Genomic DNA, 25,665 nt, shown 5'->3' with positions numbered 1-25,665 from the left:
TTCTCTTTCGCTAGATTCAGTTTCGATGCAAGGTCATTGAGCTGTAATATTAATTGTATTTCTTTCTCCACAGGTGCTGCCGGATCTGCTGCGTAGTTTCAGCAAGTTTTATTTCCGATTTCCAGCATCTGCGGGCTGTCACTTCCTCGTTGGTAAGATTGTCAGCCCAGGGTAATTATGGGGCCACGGGACAAAGGTGGGGTTAAGATGCAGGCCACCTCTGAATGGCAGGAAACAGGCTCGAGGGGCTGAATGGTCTCCTGCTACTCCTATGTTCCTCTAGGCTGACTGAGTAGCCAGTAACCTGCAACATCATCTGCTCTGACTTGTAACGGACATGGAGACGCACACACGTGCGCACACACACACACACACACACACACACACACGGACGCCTCTCCCCCACAATCCCAAACACTGGACGAGACATGAATTCACTCAAAACCTATCCATTTTACACAGTGTTAAAAATCAGGCTTTCAACCCTGAACCTTCCTCCTCAAGACAATGAGGGAAACTACGCACCTGGGCGCCGCTGCTCATGGGGCGCAAAGATTCTGCCCCCTCGTGAGGGCTGGATTAACAATTACAGACTGCGCCAACAGGTCTGAAGAGTCGAGGTAAATCAGCCTTCCGTCTAACAGCTCTCTGGGAAGGGGCTCAGTAAATCCTCCAGGTTAGATCCCCTGTCTGTGCTCGTAAACCAACCTGATCGGACAAAAAAAACACACGTCCCCTTCTACAGAGGAAGATAAAAGATGAGCCAACGTGGGAATTTTAAATACACTAATAATTCTTTATGATGCTTTTTTTTTCTCTCTCCTGTCCCTTCTCCCTCTAAAATGTCTGGATGGTGACTCGTGTTCTTAAAAACGTTCAAACGCTGCGGCGTACCCGAGTGACCCAGAGGCGCGGAGGCAGCTGAAGAACTCAGCCCTGTCCTTCCTCTCGGCGTCGGGGTCAGAGCCGCCTGCTCCCCCAAGACCGAGCGATACCACAAAGCGGGACCCCCTACCAGGGTGCCCCAGAAAACATCAACAAGAAGTTAAAAAAAAACAGAAACTGGAGTCCAGTTCGGCTGCTGGAGCGCACGAAGCCCGGTCGCCTCCGTCCAGTGTTTCGTCCACGCTATTTCCTGCTGGGCAGTCTCCTGCGTCTCTCTCTCTATCCTTGGCCAAAGGTCCTCTGGGTGTCTGACGGCGCCTCACACGGGACAGCAGGCTGCAATCTGCTGCATTTTGCCCAGGTCCATCAGGAGCTGCTTCATCCGGTGCTTGAGTTGAGGCAATCGGGTTAGTGGATCAGGCGGCTCCAGTTCACCAGAGTAATCCAGCCAACTCTCGAGAACTAGGGGACCAGACAGAAAGCGAAGGACATTGAATTACTCGCGACAAACCCAGGCGCCCGTTCAACTTTTCCCCTGCAGTTTCAAGTGGGTTTCATCAACAGCACCTTGCAAATACGCACCGACCTAACTTACAATTATATCACACCTTCCTTCATTATTGCCACCCAGCGGGGGAGTATTTCCAGCACACGAGTCAGGCTGTCCAAAAATTTACAACCTGTCAGCATTTCTTTGGATTCCACAATCAATGAGGTCACAGCTCAAAACAGTGGAAATAAGCAGGGTGGCACAGTGGTCAGCACTGCTGCCTCACAGCGCCAGGGACCCGGGTTCGATTCCCAGCTTGGGTCACTGTCTGTGTGGAGTCTGCACGGGTTTCAAATTCCTCCCACAGTCCAAAGACACGTGGGTAAGGACGACTGGCCGTGCTAAATTGGCCCTAGTATAAGGGGGATTAGCAGGGTAAATGTGTGGGGTTACAGGAAAAGGCCTAGATGGGATTGTGGGTCAGTGCAGACTTGATTGGCCATGCTAAAATTGTCCCTTAGTGTCTTGGGATGCGTAGGTTAGAGGTAGTAGGGGGTAAATGTGTAGGGATATGGGGGTAGGACTATGGTCAGTGTAGACTTGATGGGCCGAAGGGCCTCTTTCTGCACTGTAGGGTTCACTGTAGATCAACCCACTTCAGAATCTTGCTCATCTCAACAACATGGCCCCTTACAGTCCTAAACCCTAGGGAATATACACCTGACTTTCTCTGCCTCTCATCATGGGACACCCTCTCATTCCAGGGATCAGTTTAGTGAATTGCTGGTGTACTGTCTCCAATGCAAGCTTATCCTCTTTCTTAACACAGAGACCAAAGAACAGCACACAATACTCCAGATGTACTTACAGCTGTATAAAACTACAGCAAGACTTGTTTATTCTAGCGCTGCAATCCCTTTGCAATAAACAGGACATTGGCCTCCCACATGCTCGCTTTCTGCGTTCCTTGTGTGAGTACACAAAGTGTCTCTGAACATTAACTCCTACAAATCCCACAGCTTCTTGTCAAATCCCACTCCAGAAACTGGACAAGGCTGCCCTGATGGGCAAAATCATAGAATCCTTACTGTGCAGAAGTAGGCCATTTGGCCCATCGAGTCTGCACCGACCCTTAGACAGGGCATCTTATCCAGGCCCTATCCCCACAATCCCAAGTATTTATTGCGCTAATCCCCCCCCCTCCAACCTGCATATCTTGGGACACTAAGTGGCAATTTAGCATGGTCAATCCACCTAACCCACACATTTTTGAACTGTGGGAGGAAACTGGAGCACCCAGTGAAAACCCACTTGATGTATAAAAAAATTATTAATTAGTCATAAGTAAGGCTTACATTAACACTGCAATGAAGTTACTGAAAATCCCGTAGTTGCCACAGTCTGGCGTCTGTTTGAGTCACTGCACCTAACCGGCACATCTTTCAGACTGTGGGAGGGAACCCGAGCAAACCCATACAGACATGGGGAGAATGTGCAGGCTCCACACAGACAAAGACTCGAGCCAGGAATCGAATCCTGTTCCCTGTGTGAGGCAGCAGCGCTAACACTGCGCCACCCCGTTATTCTCCACATTCCCCACGTATCTGTGGCCAGAACCTTAAACCTGTGACCTGCGAGTCCTTGTACGAACGGGAATTTTTTTTCACCTCTGTTGGCTAAAGTGGGGAAGCCCCAACCCCCAGAGCAAAAGCCTCGAGGGCAGACAGGGTTCCCCCCACTCACCGTCCAGCTCTTTCTCGATGAAGTCCATCCGGTGACAGACCTCGTCCTGCAATGACTCCACGTGCGTCAGCAGGTTGACCTGCCACTGCAGCTGGGGGTCGTTGGCTCCCTCTTCCACGCCGTCCTTCAAGTTACCGCTCTCCTTCTCCTGCTCCAACTCCGGCGACGCCTCACCGCTGCTGCTGTGGACCTGACGGAAGGGCAGAGCAATTGGGTAAAAGTTCCAAAGTGGGGGAATCTGGAGGCTTGGAGGAGGGAAGTTGGGCTAACTGAGCAGATCCACGAGTTCTAGTTACAACACAGAGCAACATTTCCCATACCCTATCCCATCAGGGCTCCAGTTTATTGCTTGGTGCAATCCCAGAGTGAAAATCCGGGCTGGTGGTTACACCGACTAGTGGCGAGGGTGGCTGGGGTACAGGACTCTCGGATACCTCGCTGCTAATGGCAGCTATCGTTCCTCGCAGCTCCTTTCAAGAGGCACTAGCAAAGACAAAACAGTGCACGTTTAACGGGACCTCGCAGCTGATCTCAGAACGGACAAATCTGAGTCTTGGAACAGCTAGAGTGTCGTGTGCAGTTCTAGAATCCACATTATAGGAGGGGTGTGATCGCACTGGAAAGGGTGCAGAGGAGATTCACCAGGATGTTGCCTGGGCTGGAGAGCTTTAGTGAAGGAGAGCGATTGGATGGACTGGGGTTAGTTTTCCTTGGAGCAGAGAAGACTGAGGGGGGTCATGATCGATTTGTATGAAATTATGAGGGGCACAGTTCGAGTAGGCAGGAAGAGATTTTCCCCCTGGTGGAGGGCTCAAGGACCAGGGGAGCACAGACTTAGAGTAAGGGGAAAGAGGTTTTTTGGGGGGGGGGGGGGGGGGGGGGGGGTCTGGAACTCACTGCCTGAAAGGGTGGTGGAGACACAGACCCTCAACAATTAAGAAGAATTTAGATGTGCATTGGCAATGCCAAGACATAAGGCTATGGGCAAATGTGTTGGGATATGGGATTACACTTGGGTGGTTTGACTTTGACTGGTACAGATGTAATGGGCCAAAGGGCCTTTTCTCTGCTGTATGCCTCTATGACTCTACTTCACTTCGAGAGATCGGTAGAGACAACTTTTCCATTGGGATATCTCCCATGTCTGTCTCCCGGTAAGGTAGTTAGACAGTAAAGTACTGACCTTGCAGTGACTGGCCTGCTCCTGGTGAAGATCGAGCTCCAACTTGCCCGAGTCATCGTCGATGTTTCGCCCGAACCTCTCGGCCAGCGTTTCATCTCCGTTCTCCCTCATCCTCCCAATCCCTTCGTCCAGGGCGGAGTTCCTGGTCTCCACCACAAGCCGCTGCTCAGCGGCTGGGTAGTAGGCCCGAGGCTTTTGGTAACAGTGTTCATTGGTGATGTAGGACTCCTCAATCATGGGCACTCTGCTCTGCCGCTCGGCCGTGCCGTTCTGTGCCCTGCTCTGCGCGCTGGCACTCGCGCTCAGCCCGCTGTTGCTGTCTTCACTGGGTGCGCTCTGCCTCTCTCGCAGCTTCTCAATGGCGGCTGAGGAAACTCTCCAGGGTTTACACCAGAGCTTCAGGTTGGGTTGGTCTTTGTTCCTGGGGACAGAACGTGCAGCAGGTCATCACCCCAGGGACTTGTTTTTCATTCATTCGTGGGACACAGGTGTCGCTGGCGGGCCAGCATTTATTGCCCATCCCTATTTGTCCACCTGCATTTTGAAAGTCACCCACATTGCTGTGGCTCTGGAGTCACATTTAAGCCAGACTGGGTAAGGATGGCAGACTTCCCTCCCTAAAGGGCATTAGTGAACCAGATGGGTTTTTCCGACAATCGACAATGGTTTCATGGTCATCAGTAGATTCTTAATTCCAGATACTTTTTTTTACTGAATTCAAATTCCACCATTTGCCCTGGCGGGATTCGAACCCGGGTCCCCAGAACATTAGCTGAGTTTCTGGATAGATAGACTAGCGATAATACCACTAGACCGTCGCCTCCCCTTGGGAAAACAGGCCATCTTTTAAGTTGCTCTGGAGGGGGTGGGGGCTGTTCACGAGCGGGGGATTGGAGTTCTTTGCTCAAACACTCGGCCTCAGTCTCAACAACCCAGCCCCGCGTTAGTGTCATAAACATTGCCGATTCCCAGAGCAACCAACCTCCAGCCGAGACAGGCCAAGGGGGTCAGCTTTCAGCAGCGCCTGTCTCAACCAATGTCCAGAAAATCATAGAATCCCTGCAGCGCAGGAAGCCATTCAGCTCATCGAGTCTGCACCGACCACAATCCCACCCAGGCCCCATTCCCACATATTTATCCTAATTCCCGACACTAGGGGGTAATTTAGCATGGCTGATCAACCTAACCTGCATATCTTTGGACTGTCGGAGGAAACCCACACAGAGATGGGGAGAACATGCAGACTCCACACACAGTGACCCAAGGCCGGAATTAAACCCGGGCCCCCTGGCGCTGAGGGGCAGCAACGTTAACCAGTCTGCCACTGTGACGATACCATAGAATTTCCAGCTTTCATAGAACCTACAGTGCAGGCAGAGATCATTCGGCCCATCGAGTCTGCACCGACAACAATCCCACCCAGGTCATATCCCCGTAACTCCACAAATTTACCTTCCCAGTTCCCCTGACACCAAAGGGACAACTTAGCATCCACCTAACATGCAATTCTTTGGACTGTGGGAGGAAACAGGAGCACCCGGAGGAAACCCATGCAGACACGGGGAGAATGTGCAGACTCCACAAAGACAATGACCCGAGGCTGGAATTGAACCCGGGTCCCTGGCGCTGTGAGGCAGCAGTGCTAACCACTGTGCCACCGCGATCGTACCATTATGCCAGTGCCTCCCCACTGACGTGACAGGTCTTTAGACTGAATGTTAAAACACTCAATGCTCTTACTTACTGTAAGATGTATATCTTCAGCTGCAGCCCGTGTAGTACCTCGATCACCCTGTGCACATCCCCCAGCAGCTGGTGTGTCGCAACTATCTTGCCGCTGTTCTGGTGGGAGTAGTTCTCTTTCAGAAAGCTGAGGCCATGCATGTGGCCGCTACTGAGCCACTCCTTGTCGTACCAGTACCTGGAGCTCAGACGTTGCTCTGTAACAGATCAATAAACCGGCACTCGTCAAAGAAAGAGGGGGTTCGGGGACTGAGAGCGAAACGTTTCCTTATGGCGCCTGAGGGGGCTGACTGCACAGTCTCTGGTCAACCCCATTAGAGTCAAAGCTTCAGTGGGTCGCTCCATTCAGATGGCTGTGGGTTCAAGTCCCACTGCGGTGACTTGAGCTCAAAATTCACTGGCTGACACTGCAGTACCGAGGGAGTGCTGCACTGTCAGCGGTGCCGTCTTTCGGTTGAGCTGTCAAACCCACGTGCCCTCTCAAGAGCCCACTGGCAGGAGCGCTGTATCCCCCTGGCCAGTCACCGTGCGCGATGCACAAATCGCGCCACTTTCGTAACGCCAACACTCACCGGGCGGATCACGACAGACGTAACACGTGTAGGTTTCGGGCACGCTGTCCTCCAGCAAGCCCATGCAGACACCATGCTGCCAGCACAAGCAATCCTCACACTGCCGGGAGAGAGAGAGGGGTAAAGTCAGTGCTCCTCAGTGACTCTGGGGAGCAGTCAGGGCAGATTCAATCATAACCTCCACAGAGAGATGTAGGACAGTGGAATATCGCATAGGAACTACAAAGTGAACCCTTCTAATCCCGTCGAGCCTGCTACCTTCTGAGCCCACCAAATAGATATATCAGGCAAGTTTTTGCTTTTACACAGAGGGTGGTGGGCACCTGGAACACGCTGCCAGGAAAGAAGGGGTACCCTGACAAATCCAGGAATAGGATGGGAATAGAGGTCCCAATTCAGATGGACGGCATGGTCAATGCAGGGTTGGAGGGCCGAAGGGCCTGCTCCTGTGCTGTAATTTTCTTTATTCTAAATAGCTGAATGCTTATAACACCAGACACTGATGGAGGAGGCCATTTGGCCCATTATGCACATGCCAGCTCTTTGACCGTATTATCCAACCAGTCCCTCTCCCCAAAGCCCTACCAATCCCCTTTCCTGGGGGTATTTATCCATTTCCTTTTAGACCTACGTCACCATCGGGCAATGCATTCCACACTGGGAAATCTCACTGAGTAAACATCCACCAAACCCCCTCCCTCCACTCAAGTCGGGTGCCTTCTGGACTCTGAATCATTACGGATTCTTAACAGTGCACGGAGGCGGTCATTCGGCCCATCGAGTCTGCACCGACTCTCCGGCAGAGCATCATACCCAGGCCCCATCTCTGTCACCCCATATATTTACCCTGCTAATTCTCCTAACCTACACATCTTTGGACATTAAGGGACAATTTAGCACGGCCAATCAACCTAACCTGCACATCTTTGGTTAAATGTTGTGGCAATCGTTGTGTTTACTTATTTTTCAATGATGGAACATGGGAAGTCGCTGGATGGCCAGAATTCATTGTCCATCTCGAGTTGCCCTTGTTCAGAGGGCAGTTGGGAGTCAACCACACTGTTTGTGGCTCACGTAAGGACATCAGACTTCCTTCCCTAAAGTGTTTTTCCGACAATCGACAATGGTTTCACGGTCACCAGTAGCTTCTTAATTCCAGATTTTTTTTTTTACTGAATTCAAATTCCACCATCTGCCGTGGTGGGGTTCGAACCCTGGACATGTCCCCAGGACATCAGCCGAGTTTCTGAATTAGTAGTCCAGCGATAATAGCACGAGGCCACCGCCTCCCCTACTAGTTTCCTGCGGTTTTCCCAGTACCTGAATCATGAACTCGTTTTCTTCCTCCACCTCACAGACGCAGCGCACAACCTCTAACTGACTGTCGTCCCCGTCCCCCGTCTCATCGGGGTTGGTGGTCACATCCACGTCCTGATTGTACTCGTCTTCGCTCCAGAGGAGGCTGTCCGTCGAAGAATCGCTTGTGGGGTCATCATCTGAAATGTCTGACACATTAATACAGCCGGTCAGATCGAATGGCCACACGGGCAAATGGGGATAAATACCAGCAAAGCAGCCTAGACCACGTGTGCGCGCATGTGTGTGAGCATCTGCGGGCATGTGCATGTGGTACACGAGTGCCTGCGTGCATGCGATGTATGTGTTTGCAGGTGCACGCATGCGCGCGCGTTTTTGCAGGTGCACTTGCCTGTGTGGGTGTGCATGTGCACATGTATCTACGCGTGCAGGGCTTGCAGTTGTTCACTGCAAGTGTCTAAGCCTTCTGTGCGTAAATGGAAACACTGGAACGCTGCACATGACAAGAACAATATTTCCTATACGATTGTGCATTCGCACAGCAGGTCAGTTTGTAAGCAATCGCGTCTATATTGCAGGATCTGCGCATCTTCATTCACTTCTCTTGCACGCACGGTGTAACTGTATAACAACACAACTCACTCATCTCCGCAACTCCCTCGGAGCTCTCGGCTCCTCTGGACAGTGGCCTGTGATACGCGTTGCCCCATCTCCACCCACCCCGACCCCCTCTCCTTCCCCATCCCACCCAACGGCAACCTGCCTTTCCCCACCCGGCCAGCTCCCACTCTCTGGAATTCCATCTTTACACTCCTCCACTTCTCTCTCCTCCTTCAGAGCCTTCTGGAGAACTTTCTCCAACCTCTTGGCCACCATTTGCGACCTCTCTTCAGCTCCCTTCGGCCCACGTGCCTACACCGCCTCGATATCGAAGCAAGCTGCTGGTGGCTGCTCCGTGGGGTCTCCAGAACGTGTTCAGATTTCGTTAAAAAAGAAACAAGTTTCACGGAATCATTCCCACTGCTTTATTCACCAACAATCCCATTTTTCTTTTATACCCATTCCTGACATTTTGTCATCCTCAGTTTAAGACTAGATATTTGATTGATTGATCTGGATTTAACTCTGAACTGAAAAGTCTGTCCTGATTGCTAACTATTCACATTTCCATTTCCGCTGATTCTGGGCTTCAATCGCATTGACTCAAGTGTACACTGATGCTGTTTCTTTTGTTTTAAGAAAGGTCCCCTTAATTGGGGGAAGATGCAGTGGCATTGGAGGCAGTTCAGGGGAGGTTCACTAGATTGATTCCAGAGATGAGGGGCTTGTCTATGAAGGGAGATTGAACAGTTTAGGCCCTGTACTGTCCGGAATTTACTAGAATGAGGGGAGATCAAATTGAGGTGTACTAGATGGTAAAAGGTATGGATGCATGGGGTTGATCTTGTGGGGCATTCTCGGACGAGAGATCACAATCTTAGGATTAGGGGTAACAAATTTAAAACAGTTGAAGAGAAACTACTTCTCCCAACTAATCCCTTCTGCTGGTACTTCTGTCCCCAGCATCCACCGCACTTTGGAGTAGTGAATTCCACAGATTCACAACCCTTTGGGAGAAGTGGTTTCTCCTCAACTCTGCTTTAAATTTGCCACCCCTCGTCCTACAAAGCCCCACAAGAGGAAGCACCCGCTTCATGTCTACTTTATCCATAACTTTTACCATCCTGAATACCTCAACTTGCTCTCCCCTCATTCTTCTAAATTCCAGAGAGTATAGGGCTTAAATTGTTCAGTGACTGCACCGCCAGTAAACCTCATGGGCTGTGAAACACTTTGGGCTGTCCTGAGACTGGGATGGGAGCTCTACAAATGCCAGCAAGTTCCTATTCTTGACAATTCTTCATGCAGTACAGGACATCGACATTACCATAGAACGCGGAAAAAGAAAAATAATCAAGGCACCAACCATCGAACTTTAGTCCTTCCATGTAGTATCCAGTGTCGGAACTGCGTAAAGATGTGTACTTATGGGAGAAGGGAAACTTGTAGGAGGAGGAAGATCTGGTTGTAGGGAAGGTGGATTTTTTAGTTGGGAAATCTCTGGAGACATCAATGTTCTCTTCGCTGCCAGAAAATTCTGCGACCAAAATATTCAAAGATGTCAGCGCAATCTGCCCAACAACATTACACGAACTGGGCTGAAGCTTAAAAATTAGCAACTGGTTATCAGGATAACTGAGGTGGGGGAAACTAAAGGGTGGCACAGTGGTTAGCACTGCTGCTTCACAGCACCAGGGACCTGGGTTCAATTCCTGGCTTAAGTCATTGCACATTCTCCCCATGTCTGCACGGGTTTCCTCCAGTTTCCTCCCACCGTCTGAAAGGTGTGCTGGTTAGGTGCATTGACCCGAATAGGATCCGACTGTGGCAACTAGGGGAATTTCACTAACTTCATTGCAGTGTTAATGTGAGCCTTACTTGTGACACTGATAAATAAACTTTACCAAAAAAAAACTACTTTCCACCGACACCCATAATTCTTCTTCTGTATCCCCCACCCCGTTGGTCATCCAGTGCCACGTTCATTTTACACAAATAATTTACACGTTTACCCACCCATCGCAATCCTGTCAGCTGAAGTTTATTTATTAGTGTCACAACTAAGGCTTACATTACTAACTTTACCACCCCGGCCAAGCCCACCCTCCCGTACATCACTTAGCGACCATTCCAGGCTGAGCCTGGATCATCACTCAGGAACAGGGGAGACTAGAAACACTCTGGACATACAAAGGCGTTGGAAGCCAATCACTTTGCCCAACAACAACTGACTCCAGATCAACTAAACTACGACTGACAGATTTTCATTAACCAGAAAGGTATTCAGAATATTGGACAAAGTGTGGAGTTAGGTCTCACATCAGCCACAATCTCAGTGAATGGCAGCACAGGTTTGAGGGGCTGGATGGCCTCCTCTTGGCCCTAGTGAACCTACTGTAGACTCCTTCAGTTTCTAAAAACAAGCAGCGCATCAGGACACTGACATTACTTCCTCGCCTCCTGCTGTACATACTTACAGACTTAAGCAACTTCTACAGATAGCAGGGATATCTCACCGGATTTGGACTTCTTTTTCTTCTTCTTCTTTTTCTTCAGTTTTACCTTTAGGAAATCGCGATGAAACTTCTCCTTGCTCCTCTCTCGCGCTCCTGCGGGCAGTTCAACCATTTCAGAGAAAACTCACTCGATAATTACACAGCTTCTCGGGTGCTGGTGTGCGCGCGGAACAGCACAGCCCGAACACAGAACGGCAATACGCATCGGCACGTTCTGGGGCAGTGCCGCATGCACACAACCTGCAGCGCTCGAGGCAGTGCCGCCCCAGTCCAACACCGGCATCGCCCCATCATGTATTCAGTTGCTCTTTCTTTACACCCGAGCTATGATTAACACTACATTCTGCACAATCTCCTTTCCTTTCCTTCTCCCCCTATCTACTCTATGAACGGTATACTTTGCATCGTACAAGAAACAATACTTTTCACTGTATCCCAATACATGTGGCAAAGATAATAACACAAATCAAATTTGTCGTCCACCTCTGTTTGCCCTCTGAAGCAGTTAAGAGTGAACCACGTTGCAGTGAGTCTGGAGTTACACGTGCATCATACCAGGTAAACTGACAAGTTTTCAACTATCATCAATTGTCGTAAAAAACGTCCTTTAGGGAAGGAAATCTGCCATCCTTACCTGGTCTGGCCCACACGTGACTCCAGAGCCAAAGCAATGTGGTTGATTCTTAACTGCCCTCTGAAATGGCCTAGCGAGCCACTCAGTTGCAATTAACGATGGGCAAAAACTGGCCTTGTCTGTGAACTCCACATTCCCATGAAAGAATGCAAAAAGGACGTGAATGAACCCCAGCTGGGTTTTTAAACACAGTTGTTGACGGTTGTATGGTCATGTCACTGATACTAGTGTTAAACTCCAGATTTATCAATGGAATTTCAATTCCACCAGCTGCCGTGGTGGGATTCGAACTCGCGCTCTCAAAGCATAGTCCCACACCTCTAAATTATTAATCTAATGACACTGCCACTACGCTACCTCCTCACCTCATCAGAGGCTGGAACTTACAGCTGACCACTCTGTGGTACCCAGGACCCAAACACCACGTAGCTGACTTATCTCATGTAACACTTTTGCGTCGCAACATCAGACTAATTGGGTTTGAACCTCCAATGTAACTACAGTGAGGGTAATGGCCAGTTGTGGACAGATTGCACAGTCAAATCATCAGAAGGATGTTAACGGAGATCTGCGCCCGGTACACTCAAACTCTGAACGTTTCAGACAGAACGGAACAAGGACAGCCTCCGAATGCTTGTGTTTTGTGGGTGTACTCCTTACCGCTTTCCGTGAAGCCCCTTTCTCGGTCTTGCAGCTTTCGATGGGACCTCTCCACCTGGTTGCCTTTGCTTTTCTCACGGAGCGACAGCCTGGACTGCGCAGCCATGTCGAGAGAGGACGGAGCAGATATCCGTCGCTTATCGTTCAGCTTGGCAGCCTTGAGCTCAGCGCTGGCAGACTGCGTGTCCCGGTGAGACACGTTCTGGGACCATTCTGGAAGGGAATCGTAAACACTGCAGCTGAAATCGGCGACAGGTAAAGCTGGGAATCAAGGTACCTTCCCGCTAACAGTATTGCCGCATTCAGCGCAAACCTGAGTCAAGTGTATTCATAAAGTCTCTACTCACCTTGGCGATTCTCAACTGTGTCAGGACATTAGTTCAAGCCCGTAGCACAGGCCGACATTTCAGTGCAAAGGACTATTGAGACAATCACCCAGACTAACACCAACGCCACTACTTTCTCAGGAGACTGAGGAAATTTGGCATGTCTGTTACGACTCTCACGAACTTCTACAGATGCACCATAGAAAGCATCCTTTCTAGTTGTATTACAGCTCGGTATGGCTCCTGCTCTGCCCAAGACCGCAAGGAACTACAAACGGGTGTGAACGAAGCCCAATCCATCACACAAACCAGCCTCCCACCCACTGACTCTGTCTACACTTCCCGCTACCTTGGAAAGGCAGCCGGCATAATTAAGGACCCCACGCACCCTGGACATTCTCTCTTCCACCTTCTTCCTTCGAGAAAAAGATACAGAAGTCTGAGGTCACCTACCAACCGATTCAAGAACAGCTTCTTCCCTGCTGCCAGTGTGTTGATTTGGACCTACCTTAAGTTGATTCAGGGTAAATATGTGGGGTTATGGGGATAGGATGGGATTGCTGTTGGTGCTGGCTCAATGGGCCAAATGGCCTCCTTTTGCACCGTAGGAATTCTACGATTCTAACCAGTTTAGTCTTTCCCTATATGTCAGTCTCGCCATCTCAGGAATCAGTCCTTAATTCAATACCTCAGATCAATCCCCCAATATTCAGCCGGTGTTTCAATCTATTATTAAATCTAAAACTCGAAATACTCTCACTAACCACAACCCAAGTCTGCGAGGGCAAAATCCAGAATTTAACGGCACCAGATGTTTAAGGGGGGGGACACAGATATGAAAGTCTCAAGACACCCACTGCTTCACTTCATTGAGGCTCAAGTGAAAAAGAGCAACACCTACACAGAGAGAATCTCGCACACAATAACGCTACATCTATTGTTAAATACTGGAGACAATGCCGAAGAACTTAAAACAACCGTTTAGCCTCGACCGAAGATGATCACCGCACAGCAACAACACCGAACAGGCTGCATTCTGAAGCTATCTAAAATCATGGTGTACACGGTGGTTAGCACTGCTGCCTCACAGCGCGAGGGACCCGGGTTCAATTCTGGCCTCGGGTCACTGTCTGTGTGAAGTCTGCATGCCCCCCACCGTGTCTGCCTGCGTTTCCTCTGGGAGCTCCAGAGGGTTAGGGTGATTGGCCACGTGAAATTGACCCTAGTTTCGGGAGAGATTAGCAGGGTAAATGCGTGGGGTTAGGGGGATAGGGTGAGATTGTTGTTGGTGCAAGCTCAATGGGCCAAAGAGCCCCCTCCTGTACAGCGGGGATTTTATGATTCTAACTGACTCAATCTTTCCCTGTATATCAGTCTTGCCATCTCACGGAACAGTCTGGCACACATTCACTACACTCTCTCTTCAGCCAGAACATCCTGCCTCACAAGGAGACCAAAGCTGCACACAATATTTGGTAAACTCTTCTGTACCCCTTTAAAATTAAAATTATTTCATCTCAACTGAAATACAGGGGGGTGCACTGCTGGGGGTGCTTACTTATGATGTCCTCAATTCAATACCTCAGATCTATCCCACAATATTCAGCCGGTGTTTCAATCTATTATTAACTCGAAATATTCTCACTAACCACAACCCAAGTTTGCGAGGGCAAAGTCCAGAATCTAAAGCACCAGATGTTTAAGGGGGGGAACGGATATGAAAGTCTCATACACCCACTATTCTACTTCATTGAGACTCAAGTGAAAGACAGCAACACCTAGTCTGTGCGACAGAGAGAATCTCGCACACAATAACGCTACATCTATTGTTAAGTAGCGGAGACAATGCTGAAGAACTTAAAGCAGCTGCTTAGCCTCAGCAGAAGATTATCACCTCACAGCAACGACAGTGAACAGACTGTACTCTGAAGCTATATGGGTAGCAGTTACAATCATGGTGTACATGGACAGCATGCTGGCACAGTGGTTAGTACTGCCGCCTCACAGCGCCAGGAACCTGGGTTCGATTCCCAGCTTGGATCACTGCACAGAGTTGGCACATTCTCCCCGTGCCTGCATGGGTTCCCTCCAGGTGCTCCAGTTTCCTCCCACAGTCTGAAAGACATGCTGGTTAGGTGCACTGCCCACACTAAATTCTCCCTCAGTGTACCTGAACAGGCACCGGAGTGTGGCGACTAGGGGTTTTTTTTTTCACAGTAACTTAATTGCGTTGTTAACGTAAGCCTAGTTGTGACACAATGAAACCTTAGACTTTAAACATTCTGCTCATTGTGCCTGTGCCAGCTTTTTCAGAGCTATCCAATTAGGTGCGCTCCCCCATTATTTTACCCAAAGCTCCAAAAGTTTGTCTCCGCCTTTGATCGAGGAGGGGGGGGTTGCAAATGAGTAATTGGGAAATCCTTTCAAAGGGCGGACACAGGTGCAAATGGGTTGAATGACTTCAACTGAAGAGAATGGAGGAGAATTACGATCTGGAATTCAGTGCCTGGAAATGGGGATGGGGGGGGCAGACCAAGTAGTGGCTCTCCAAAGAGGGCAACTTTTGTCTGCTGCTAAAGGAAATTGCAGGCCTGGGGGGGGGGGGGGGGGGGGGGGCAGAAGAAGGAGGAAGAGGAGGAAGGAGGAAGGAGGAGGAAGAAGGAGGAGTGTGGGGGGCATCAGGACGGTGGAATAATGGGCAGCTCTTTCAAATGAGCCAACACAGAACTGTCACAATGGGCCTCTATCTGTAAGGTGCATTCAGCGCGAGTGCGTTGCCAGGTACACAGACCGCATGTCCCGACGACTGGCTGACCAGATCAAACAAGGCGCCCCTTTGGTTATCTGAAAGTAACAGGCAGAGGACAGACTGCACTCAACCAGCCCACGGCAGCAAACTCAGAACAAAATGTCTACAGTTGTATAGGATTGTGTGACTGGGTAGCACTTGCTCAATAATCCTGGGTGCATAAATAAACAAACTAACCAATTTAAGAAAATGAGTCAAGTTCATAACATGCCTCATCGACTCGTGACAGAAGCACCATACATTCACAGGCAGGGACCTTTTCTCTGCAAAAAAAACTGTTCAAGTCTTTTCTTAATTACCCAAGGACTCAGGGAACCTTCCCCATTGATTTCTCCATGACAACCATCTCAGCCAATCAGAATCAACTTGCTAATCAATCGGCATCCTATTCGCCGGTAGTGTAAATTGTTGCAATCATTTGAAATTTGGTATTCTTGAGTTTGTTCTGATGAGTGCAAAAGGGAAAACTTTGGCAACATGCCTCTCCTTCGAGGCAACATGCAGCTCTGGTCCACGGGCAGACACTCACGTGATGAACCGGAGGTGGTGCGGCGCCTCTTGGGGCTGTCCAGGAGGGATTCCGCCTCCGAGGTGCAGGAAGAGCCTCGGGTCTGCATGCTTCTCTTGGGGGAGCTCTGCTCCGGCTCCACTTTGTCCATGCCGTGGTAATACTTCATGTGGTAGTGCAGCATCTTAGCTTTGCGGAAGGCCTTCGAGCACTCGGCAACCTTGCACTTAAACTTGTTGTGGTCCAGCTCGATGACCAAGGCCTTGGGAGGTAGGTGGCTCTCGGGGTTCTGAGTGCTGTTGGTCACTGCGGAGCGGAGGAGGGGAAGGGTTGGGGGCAGGAGGGAGAGGAGGTGCGTGGACAGAAATATGAAGGATAAGAGGGGGGAGGGGAGGGGGGAGGGAAGAAAACACATAGCCGTGAGTTTCAACACCACCTTCCTCCCCCAACCCCCAGTATCACAATGAAAAACAGCAGCAGTTCAGAGAGGAGTTAGAATAAGCTAGAGAACAGTTGTTATTAGCAAGGCAGTACTCCCTGTTTGGCTAGGGCAGCAGCGAGGTTCCAAACACATACCTAGGATCATAGAATCCCTACAGTGCAGGAGGTGGCCCTTCGGCCCACTGAGCCCCCACCCAGGCCCAGGCCCTATCCCCGACCGACAGAGGGATTGGTAAAACTGCTGATTCTTCCCCCACGCCCAGGCCAGCTGCAACCGAAAGGAGGGGCAGCTCGCAAACCGGACTGAGAAGCGAGGGGTCGTGCGCAGTCACCTGACGGTACGCCCAAAGGCCGAGACCTCTCGAGGCTGAAGCAGCAGCAGAAACGGTGGCTGGAGGTCCGAGAGAGGAAAGCCGAGAGCTGGGGGAAGGTCCCCTCACTGCCAGCAACTCAGGCGAAGAGAAGCACTCAGTGAGGGCTGCAAGGACGGTTTTCTCCAAAAGCCATTTCTATCCTGTCATAGCATCATCAGGCCTCAGAACTCATGAGCCAGTTGAGGGGGGGATTGGAGTTAATTCACTCGTAGGGCATGGGAGCCGCTGGCTGGCCAGCCTTTATTGCCCATCCCTAGTTGGCAGTTGAGAGTCAACCACATTGCTGTGACTCTGGAGTCACATGTAGGCCAGACCGGGTAAGGATGGCAGATTTCCTTCCCTTAAGGACATTCATTGGGAGAACAGGCTGGTGGCAGTGATGACCCATGAGATGCAATAGACTGACACTCAGGTCAAAAATGACTCCACATATGTATCAAAGTCCAAGCAAGGGGAAGATGTGTCAGTTTCCCCTTCACACCTGCGTCCCCCAAGATGGAGTTTGTAACTCCCGTTAACAGTAAAAATACACTTCAAAATTCAAACTTGAGGCCCTTTGTAAAATTTTGAGAAGACGTTGGCAAGAGGCAGGCTGCTGCCATCAGATAGAAGAGGCACAGCTCTCAACAGTGGAAAGCTCTGGGAAAGGAGGGAACTGAGTGTAGGGTGTCGAAATTTGCTGCTGACACCAAGATTGGGGAACGGCAAATTGTGCGGAGGGTGTGGAGAGTCTGCAGAAGGATCTAGATAGGCTGGGCAAATGGGCCAGGAAATAGCAAATGGAATTTAATGTTGGCAAGTGCAAGGTGGTCCACTTTGGTAGGAAGGATTATTACTTACGTGGCGAAAAACTGCAGCAGGACCTCGGGGTCCTTGTGCATGAGTCGCAAAAACCCAGCTTGCAGGTGCAGCAGGTGGTCAGGAAGGCGAATGGGATGCTGGCCTTCATAGCGAGGGGGATTGAATATAAAAGTAGGGAGGTCTTGCTGCGGCTGTATAGGGCATTGGTGAGGCCGCAGCTGGAGTACTGTGCGCAGTTTTGGGCGCCGTAGTTACGCAAGGATATTTTGGCCTTGGAGGGAGTGCAGAGGAGGTTTACTAGGCTGATGCCGGAGTTGAGGGGGTTGAGCTATGAGGAGAGGCTGAATAAACTAGGCTTGTACTCGTTAGAGTTTAGAAGAATGAGGGGAGATCTCATTGAAACGTAGAAGATGATGAATGGGATGGATAGGATAGAGGTGGAGAGACTCTTCCCGCTCAGAAAGGACAGTAGGACTAGGGGGCACAGCCTCAAGATAAAGGGGGGGCGGTTTAGAACGGAGTTGAGGAGGAACTTCTTCACTCAAAGGGTGGTGAATCTCTGGAATTCTCTGCCCGTTGAGGTGGTGGAGGCTGCATCGCTAAATATTTTTAAGAAGCGGGTTGATGGGTTTTTGATAGGCGAGGGGATTAAGGGTTATGGGGAGAGGGTGGGAATGTGGAACTGAGCCACGACAGATCAGCCATGATCTTATTGAATGGCGGGGCAGGCTCGAAGGGCTAGATGGCCTACTCCTGCTCCTATTTCTTATGTTCTTATGAAAGGGACACATACAGCACATTACGCCACCCAACAAACCCCCTTGAATTTATGGGGACAAGTCCCCGCCTCCTCACCCATAGTTCTGTTACAGCTTAATGCCTTTTTGGGGCTTTGAGGGAGACAAGAGTGGCAGCATCATCTCCAACTCTCGGGCTACTCTTGAGCAGCACCTACTGGTCAGCTCAAGAAATGTCTTGGTTGACCACTCCAGTCTGGGGGATAACGCACAGGGAAAAGGTGGGGGAGGACAGAGGAAGCAGCAATGCTAGTCAACCAATGTGGAGGTTGTACTGACCTCAACGAGGTGCATGAGGTTAGTCTCTTGGAGTACAAGCTCCCTGATTGAGGTAATGATTGCCTGCCCAATCAGTTCACCTGTGTATATATTGAGGAGCGCAGGGCTACCGGCACTCCGGATTCTTACTGTGTTGCTGAAACACTCTTAGGAATGGGATAGAGTTTGTAAATAAAGGGAATCTGGTGAAGGGACACCAGCCCCTGAGGAGTTATTTCTGAGGTGAGACAGTGGCTTGGGTAACATCATACGTAAAGGGGGATCTCCAACACAAGTGCAATGTCATTCTGTACCACGCAGTGGATCATTGTCACTAACAGTGGGCACTCTGGTATACCACTCTTGGCCTTTGGTTTTGGCATCCTGCACTTGGTTGAAGTCCAAGAGATTACACCGAGGCTTCATTTGAAGCAATTTTTTTTAAAGCAGCGTCTGGGCCTTTTAGCTAAGATGCAAATGAGATCAGGCCTTGGAGGAGGAGCTACGCCTGCTCCAATCAGCTTGGATCATGTAGATCAAGCCCAAGACAGGAAGTGGCCAGCCTCTTTGATTAGCTTGGCTCCAGAATGTCTCACTTGCTGAGACTTTGAATTGGAATTTGATTGGATTGAATTGAATATGAATAAAATTTTAAAAATACCACACGGGCCTTTTGCTAAGTCAACCGTATCACTTCAGATGAAGCCCTTTGGCTCAGCCAATGTCACAGCGGTTTCCTAACTCAACATCTCCTGGTGATCGAGGTCAAGTTTTATAACTTTGGAAAGCATGACTAAATCCTTTCACTTCCGTCTTACACGGCTGTTTATGAGCATTATGGCTGACAAAAAGCACACAAATGCACATGTATGTTCACACCCCCCCCCCCCAATCACACACACCCACCCCCAACACAACACACTAACATACATACACGCCCCCTCCCCATACACACACATACACCCCCGCTCCCCCCGCCAACACGAGCAGACAAGCAGCAGGGCAGACGGACAGGGAGGCTGCAGTAGCGAGTCCTGGTTGGCCTCACTAGAAAGAAAACATACAGGGTTCCCTACTGTATCTGTTTGGGTTCTGGGATCGTGGCACACGCTTCACAACGGGAGCTGCTGAGAAGAGGAAAACAAAACAGAATTACTTAAGGGTCTCCTGCACTGCCGAGAAGTCACCTTCCTAAAGCCAGGGTTCCCGTCCGGAGGTGTGGGTGGGTAGGACGGTCTTCTTAACAATGCCCCTTCCAAAAGGAGGGCAATGCAGGAACACTCAATTCATTGGAAAGACCCTTTATTCCCAATCTCACAAAGAAGTATTTTTTGTTTATTCATTCGTGGGACATGGACATTGCTGGCCAACCAGCACTTATTGCCCATCCCTAGTTGCCCAAGGGTAGTTGAGAGTCAACCACATTGCTGGGACTCTGGAATCACATGTAGGTCAGACCGGGTAAGGATGGCAGATTTCCTTCCCTAAAGGGCATTAGTGAACCAGACGTGTTTTTCCAACAATCAACAATGGTCATCAGTAGACTCGTAATTCCAGATTTTTTTAATTGAATTCAAATTCCACCATCCACCGTGGATCCCTGAACGTTACGCTGAACTTCTGGATTAATAGTCTAGCGATTATACCACTAGGCTATTGCCTCCCCTCTGCAAGAGATGTTATCGCTGAGAAACTGGGACAGTTTCAAGTTTGTGACACCAGGGTTTGACTCCAGGTTGAGTGGGAATTAAATGGTCTGCCACTCGAGTATCAGGAAGCTGCGTGAAATCAGCTTTGGGTCTGACACTCGACGTTAGGGGTGCGGGGGGGTTACGGGGGGCACAGCGCAACGTTGCCCATGTTTTAGTGTTAACCAATGGGTCTCGTGCAAAGACACTGATATGATGAACGAACGTGTCCTAGAAAAATATCCCGCTCCCCTGCACCAAAAGGCAGTGGAATTTAGCCTTCAACACACCTTCAGATTTCAGATGCGGAGATGCCGGCGTTGGACTGGGGTGGGCACAGTAAGAAATCTCACAATACCGAGTTAAAGCCCAACAGGTTTATTTGGTGGCAGGAGCTTTCGGAGCGTCGGTCCATCATCAGGTAAGTGTTCACAAACAGGACGTATATAGACAAAGACACAATTGCAAGGTAATAGTTGGAAAGCGAGTCTTAACAGGTAATCAATTCTTTACAGGTACAGACAATGCAAGGTCAGACTAGGTAAGAGAAGCACCTCTTTAACCTGTGCTTAACCCTCTCTCCACTCACACTGTCTATACCTGTAAAGACTTGTTTCCAACCATTATCTTGTAATTGAGTCTGTGTCTATATACGCCCTGTTTGTGAACCCAATTCTCCACTCACCTGATAAAGGAGCAGTGCTCTGAAAGCTCGTGATTCCAAAGAAACCTGTTGATATTTCAGGTAACTTTTACTAACTCTTATTCTGTATGGTAGGAAATGCACATGCTGCTTTGCAATTTCCCAATGGTACTCCTTCCACATTCAGTCCAGTCCCTCCACCAATGACCAATAGTGGCAGCAGTGTGTACCGTCCACAAGATGCTCATTGTAGGAAAATGCATAGCATCCCTGCAGTAGAGAAGGAGGCCATTCAGCCCATCAGGTCTGTATTCATTCCTCCACAAATTGGCTGTGGCCAATCCACCTATCCTGCACATCTTTAGCACTGTGGGACAAAATCAGAGCACCCGGAGGAAACCCACGCAGACACGGGGAGAACGTGCAAACTCCACACAGTCACCCAAGGCCGGAATCGAACCCGGGTCCTCGCCACTCTGAGGCAGCAGTGCTAACCACTGTGCCATCGTGCTGCCCAATGCATTGCAGGAACTATGCAAGGTTCCTTATGCAGCACCTCAAAACCCATGAGCACTACTATCTAGAAGGACAAGGGCAGCAGATACATGAGAACACCACCACTTGGGAGTTCCCCTCCGAGTCACTCACCACCCTGGCTTGGAAATATTTTGGCCGTTCCTTCACTGTCGCGAGGTCAAAATTCTGGAACTTCCTCCCTAACTGCACTATGCGTGTACCTACACCTTAGGGACTGCAGACGTTCAAGGCGGCAGCTCACCACCACCTTCTCAAGGGCAATTTGGGATGGGCAACAAATGCTGGCCTAGCCAGCAATGCCCACATCCCATAATAATGAATAGCAAAAAAAAAGCATTACTCCAACCCAGTGCTCATCTATCAGGAGGCACACCTCCTACGGGGCAGGTACACCCAGCTCCGTCTTACCAGCTTCTTTGGAAGGATCCTTTGGCTCAGAGGTTGGCACGGGCAGGTCCAGCTTCACTGCTTCATCGGTCTGGTGTTGGGGGCTGGCAATGCGCTTGGGCTGTGATGGGGTGGACGTGGCGTCTGAGGAGCTCTTGGCTTTGACGGCGGGCGGCTGCTGTACCTGGGCAGGGGGCTCGGAACTCGCTGCTGTTGGAAAGAAACAGGGTCAACGTTTCATAGGCGGCACACCACAATGCGCAAAACCCAGGGGTACGAACTTCACTGGAGAAACTCAGCCAGTCTGACGGCATCTGTGGAGACAGAGAGTAGTGCCAAGGTTTTGAGTCTGGATGACCCTTTGGTTCTATTCTCTCTCCACAGATGCTGTCAGACCTGCTGAGTTTCTCCAGAATTTTCTCTTTTTGTTTCAGAAACCAGCGTCCAAAGTATTTTGCCTTTATCATGAGTTGGGCAACACAAGTTTATAAGATATCGGAGCAGAATTAGGCCATTTGGCCCATCGAGTCTTTTCTGTCATTCGATCATGGCTGATACGCTCCTCATCCCCATTTTCCTGCCTTCTCCCCATAACCCTCCAACCCATGACCGATTAAAAATCTGTCCAACTCCTCCTCAAATTTACTCACTGTCCCAGCGTCCACCGCACTTTGGGGTAGCTGATTCACAACTCTTTGGGAGAGGTAGTTTCTCCACAACCCAGTTTTAAATTTGCTACTCATCCTAAGACTATGACCTCTGGTCCCAAAATGTCCCACAAGAGGAAGTATCCGCTCCATGTCTATTTTATCCATAGCCTTTTATCATCTTGTACACTTCAATTTGATCTCCCCTCATTTTTCTAAATTCCAGACAGCATTGGCCTAAACTGTTCAATCTCTCATCATACGACAAACCCCTCATCTCTAGGATCTATCTATTTAAACTCCTCTGAACTGCCTCCAATGCCACCACATCTTTCCTCAAATAAAGGGACCAAAACTGTGCACAATATTCCAGGTCCAATACAACAGGACATGGATTGGATACCACGCGTTTGATCTGAAATCCATATCAATGAGGGAGCGTTAAACAATTTAAACCACATGGTCAGCCTGTTAGTATAGCAGGGGGTGTGGTACAGTGAGGGATATGATGGGAGTTGTGATTTACAATTGGTGGATTGGTAGATCTAATGCGGGGGGGGAGCTATACAATAAATGGCAGAACCATCAGGAGTATAGACACATTGAGGGATCTCAGTGTGCAAGTCCACAGATCCTTAAAGGTGGCAACACAGGTGGTGAAGGTGGCATATGGCATGCATGCCTTTATTGGAAAGGGCAACGAGTATAAAAGTTGGCCTACGATGTTGCAGTTATATAGAACGTTGGCTAGGCCACATTTGGAATACTGCGTCCAGTTCTGGTCTCCACACTACCAGAAGGACGTGGAGGCTTTGGAGAGTATAGAGAAGGTTTACCAGGATGTTGCTTTTACGGAGGGTCTTAGCTAGGAGGTGAGATTGAGTAAACTAGGGTTGTTCTCTCTGGAAAGACGGAGGTTGAGGGGCGACCTAATAGAAGTTTATAAAATTATGAAGGGCATAGATAGGGTGAATAGTTGGAAGCTTCTTCCCAGGTCGGAAATGACAAACACAAGGGTCACAAGTTCATGGTGGGTGGGTTGGGCAAGGTTCAATACAGATATGTGGGGGATGCATTTTACACAGAGGTTGATGGGGGCCTGGAATGCACTACCAAGCGAGGTCGTTGAGGCAGACACACTACGATCATTTAAGACTTATCTAGATAGCCACATGAACGGACTGGGACTAGAGGGGTACAAACAGATGGTCTAGTTAGGAACAGATGATCAGTGCAGGCTTGGAGGGCCGAAGGGCCTGTTCTTTGTACAGAAGTACATTGTTTATTGAAGAGTAGACAATTTATTTACAGATTGGTTCCCAGGATTGGATCTTTGGCCAGTTTTCAGGCAGGCAATGATCTGGCGTTCCCCTCCAACAACCATTCCTCAGCAACTGTCAAGCTACACACTGTCAACCTATGCCCAAAGTCCATTATTCTGATTGCGTTTTATGCAGCTTTCCTCGATCCAAGTTTTGGGTCACTGCGCGTGGAGTTTGCACATTCTCCCCGTGTCTGCATGAGTTTCCTTTGGGTGCTCCGGTTTCCTCCCACAGTCTCACAATTAAAGAATCGACGAATCTCTACAGCACAGGAGGAGGCCAAGCGGCCTATCCAGACTGCACCGACTCACTGACAGACTATCTCACCCTTCCCAACCCTGTAACCCTGCTAATTCCCCAAACCTAAAAATCTTTGGACACCAAGGGGCAATTTAGCATGGTCAATCCACCTAACCTGCACATCTTTGGGCGGTGGGAGGAAACTCGCGCAGACATGGGGAGAACGTGCAAACTCCGCACAGGCAGCCATCCAGAGCTGGAACTGAACCCGGATCCCTGGTGCTGTGAGGCTGCAGTGCTGACCACTGTGCCACCATACAGGTTAGGTGGACAGACCATGCTAAATTGCCTCTTAATGTCCAAAGATATGCAGTTTAGGTGAATTAGACATGGGAAATGTGCAGGGTTACAATGATAAGGTTGGGGGTTGCTGGGCCAGGGTAAGATGTCCTTTCGGAGAGATTTGATGGGCTGAGCAGCTTATTTCTGCACTGTAGGGGTTCTGTGGTGCTTAACTTTACCGTGTTTACTCAAAATAACTTCTCACACAACACCAAGGCGTTTTGTGCATGGATGCAGACTCGATGGGCTGAAGGGCCTCTTCTGCACTGTAGTATTCTGTGATTCAGGTACAGATTGAGGGTTGTACTGGAGCAGCTCAGCAGAACGAGCAACGCATCAAAACACACGCAAAACCCGCCCAATAACTTTGTTTCAGTAAGCCCATCATTTCTGGTGGAACAGAAACACATCGTGTGCCCTGGATGGATTCATTTTCCAATCCATTTCCAAAATGGAATAATTATCAAGTTAGGCTCTTCCTGCACTAGCACAACACAGATCAAGAACTCAGGGAAGTGGAGGAGGACAGGGCAGGTCGCCGCTGGAGAGTTTCTTTATTTTCTCCCATTTGAACATTGCAAGCAAAGAGGGTGGTGATATTAAGGGAAGAATGAGAGACTTCACCTTCCTCAACCTTTTCCTGCTCCTTGGTTCTGTTCGGAGTTTCCGCTCCATTGCTCAGGGACCCAATCAGCGAGTTGTTGTTGTCACCAGATGCTAGTCGCAGAGACCGTCTTCTGTTCTGACTCTGTCCCTGATCAGCCGCGGGCTGCCTCTGTCCTGTATAATCACACAAAGCAAAGCAAAGCTTACATCTTATTGTTCAAGAACATTTTCTCTTCTCTCCCCTTCCTTGGTGTGAGATTGTGTATAATGTCACTTCCATGAATTATATATATAGACAAGGGTACCAGAAAATTTTATAGAATCCCTGCAGTGCAGAAGGAAGCCTTCAGCCCATCGACTCTGCACCGACCCTCCGATAGAGTATCTTACCCAGGCCCTCTCCCTATGACCTCTCATATTTTCCATGGCCAACTGATCGAACCTACACGTCTATGGACACCAAGGAGCGATTTAGCATGGCCATTCCACCTAGCCTACCCATCTTTGGACTGTGGGAGGAAACTGGAGCAGACATGGGAGGAACAAGCAAACTCCACACAGACAGTGACCCTACGCCAGCAATGAACCCGGGTTCC

General features: G+C 49.6%; 1 protein-coding gene across 9 annotated transcripts in view; it reads right to left on the bottom strand.

Moving 5' to 3' along the window:
* Positions 1-379: 379 nt before the first annotated feature.
* Positions 380-25,665, bottom strand: part of LOC145353820 (PHD finger protein 20-like) — a 56,316-nt gene continuing 31,030 nt past the window's right edge. For 3 of the 9 annotated variants that reach the window (XM_080204655.1, XM_080204654.1, XM_080204653.1), the window contains exons 8-20: positions 25,088-25,243; positions 21,934-22,122; positions 19,722-19,784; positions 16,008-16,292; positions 12,344-12,556; positions 11,050-11,142; positions 9,900-10,070; positions 7,937-8,121; positions 6,617-6,716; positions 6,046-6,241; positions 4,302-4,722; positions 3,119-3,308; positions 380-1,347 (exon numbers count right to left, since the gene is read on the bottom strand). In XM_080204655.1, the coding sequence (XP_080060781.1) occupies positions 1,205-1,347; positions 3,119-3,308; positions 4,302-4,722; positions 6,046-6,241; positions 6,617-6,716; positions 7,937-8,121; positions 9,900-10,070; positions 11,050-11,142; positions 12,344-12,556; positions 16,008-16,292; positions 19,722-19,784; positions 21,934-22,122; positions 25,088-25,243 (2,405 nt within the window). In that variant the 3' untranslated portion in view covers positions 380-1,204. The remainder of the gene's footprint in view (positions 1,348-3,118; positions 3,309-4,301; positions 4,723-6,045; positions 6,242-6,616; positions 6,717-7,936; positions 8,122-9,899; positions 10,071-11,049; positions 11,143-12,343; positions 12,557-16,007; positions 16,293-19,721; positions 19,785-21,933; positions 22,123-25,087; positions 25,244-25,665) is intronic. The other 6 variants (XM_080204657.1, XM_080204660.1, XM_080204656.1 and 3 more) reach the window with 6 other exon arrangements.

Source organism: Carcharhinus amblyrhynchos, chromosome 16 (assembly GCF_965287045.1).
Source record: "Carcharhinus amblyrhynchos chromosome 16, sCarAmb.v2.hapA, whole genome shotgun sequence".
Classification (NCBI taxonomy): Eukaryota; Metazoa; Chordata; class Chondrichthyes; order Carcharhiniformes; family Carcharhinidae; genus Carcharhinus; species Carcharhinus amblyrhynchos.
Note: the sequence above shows the minus strand (reverse complement) of the source record. Positions and strands in the feature narration are given on the sequence as shown.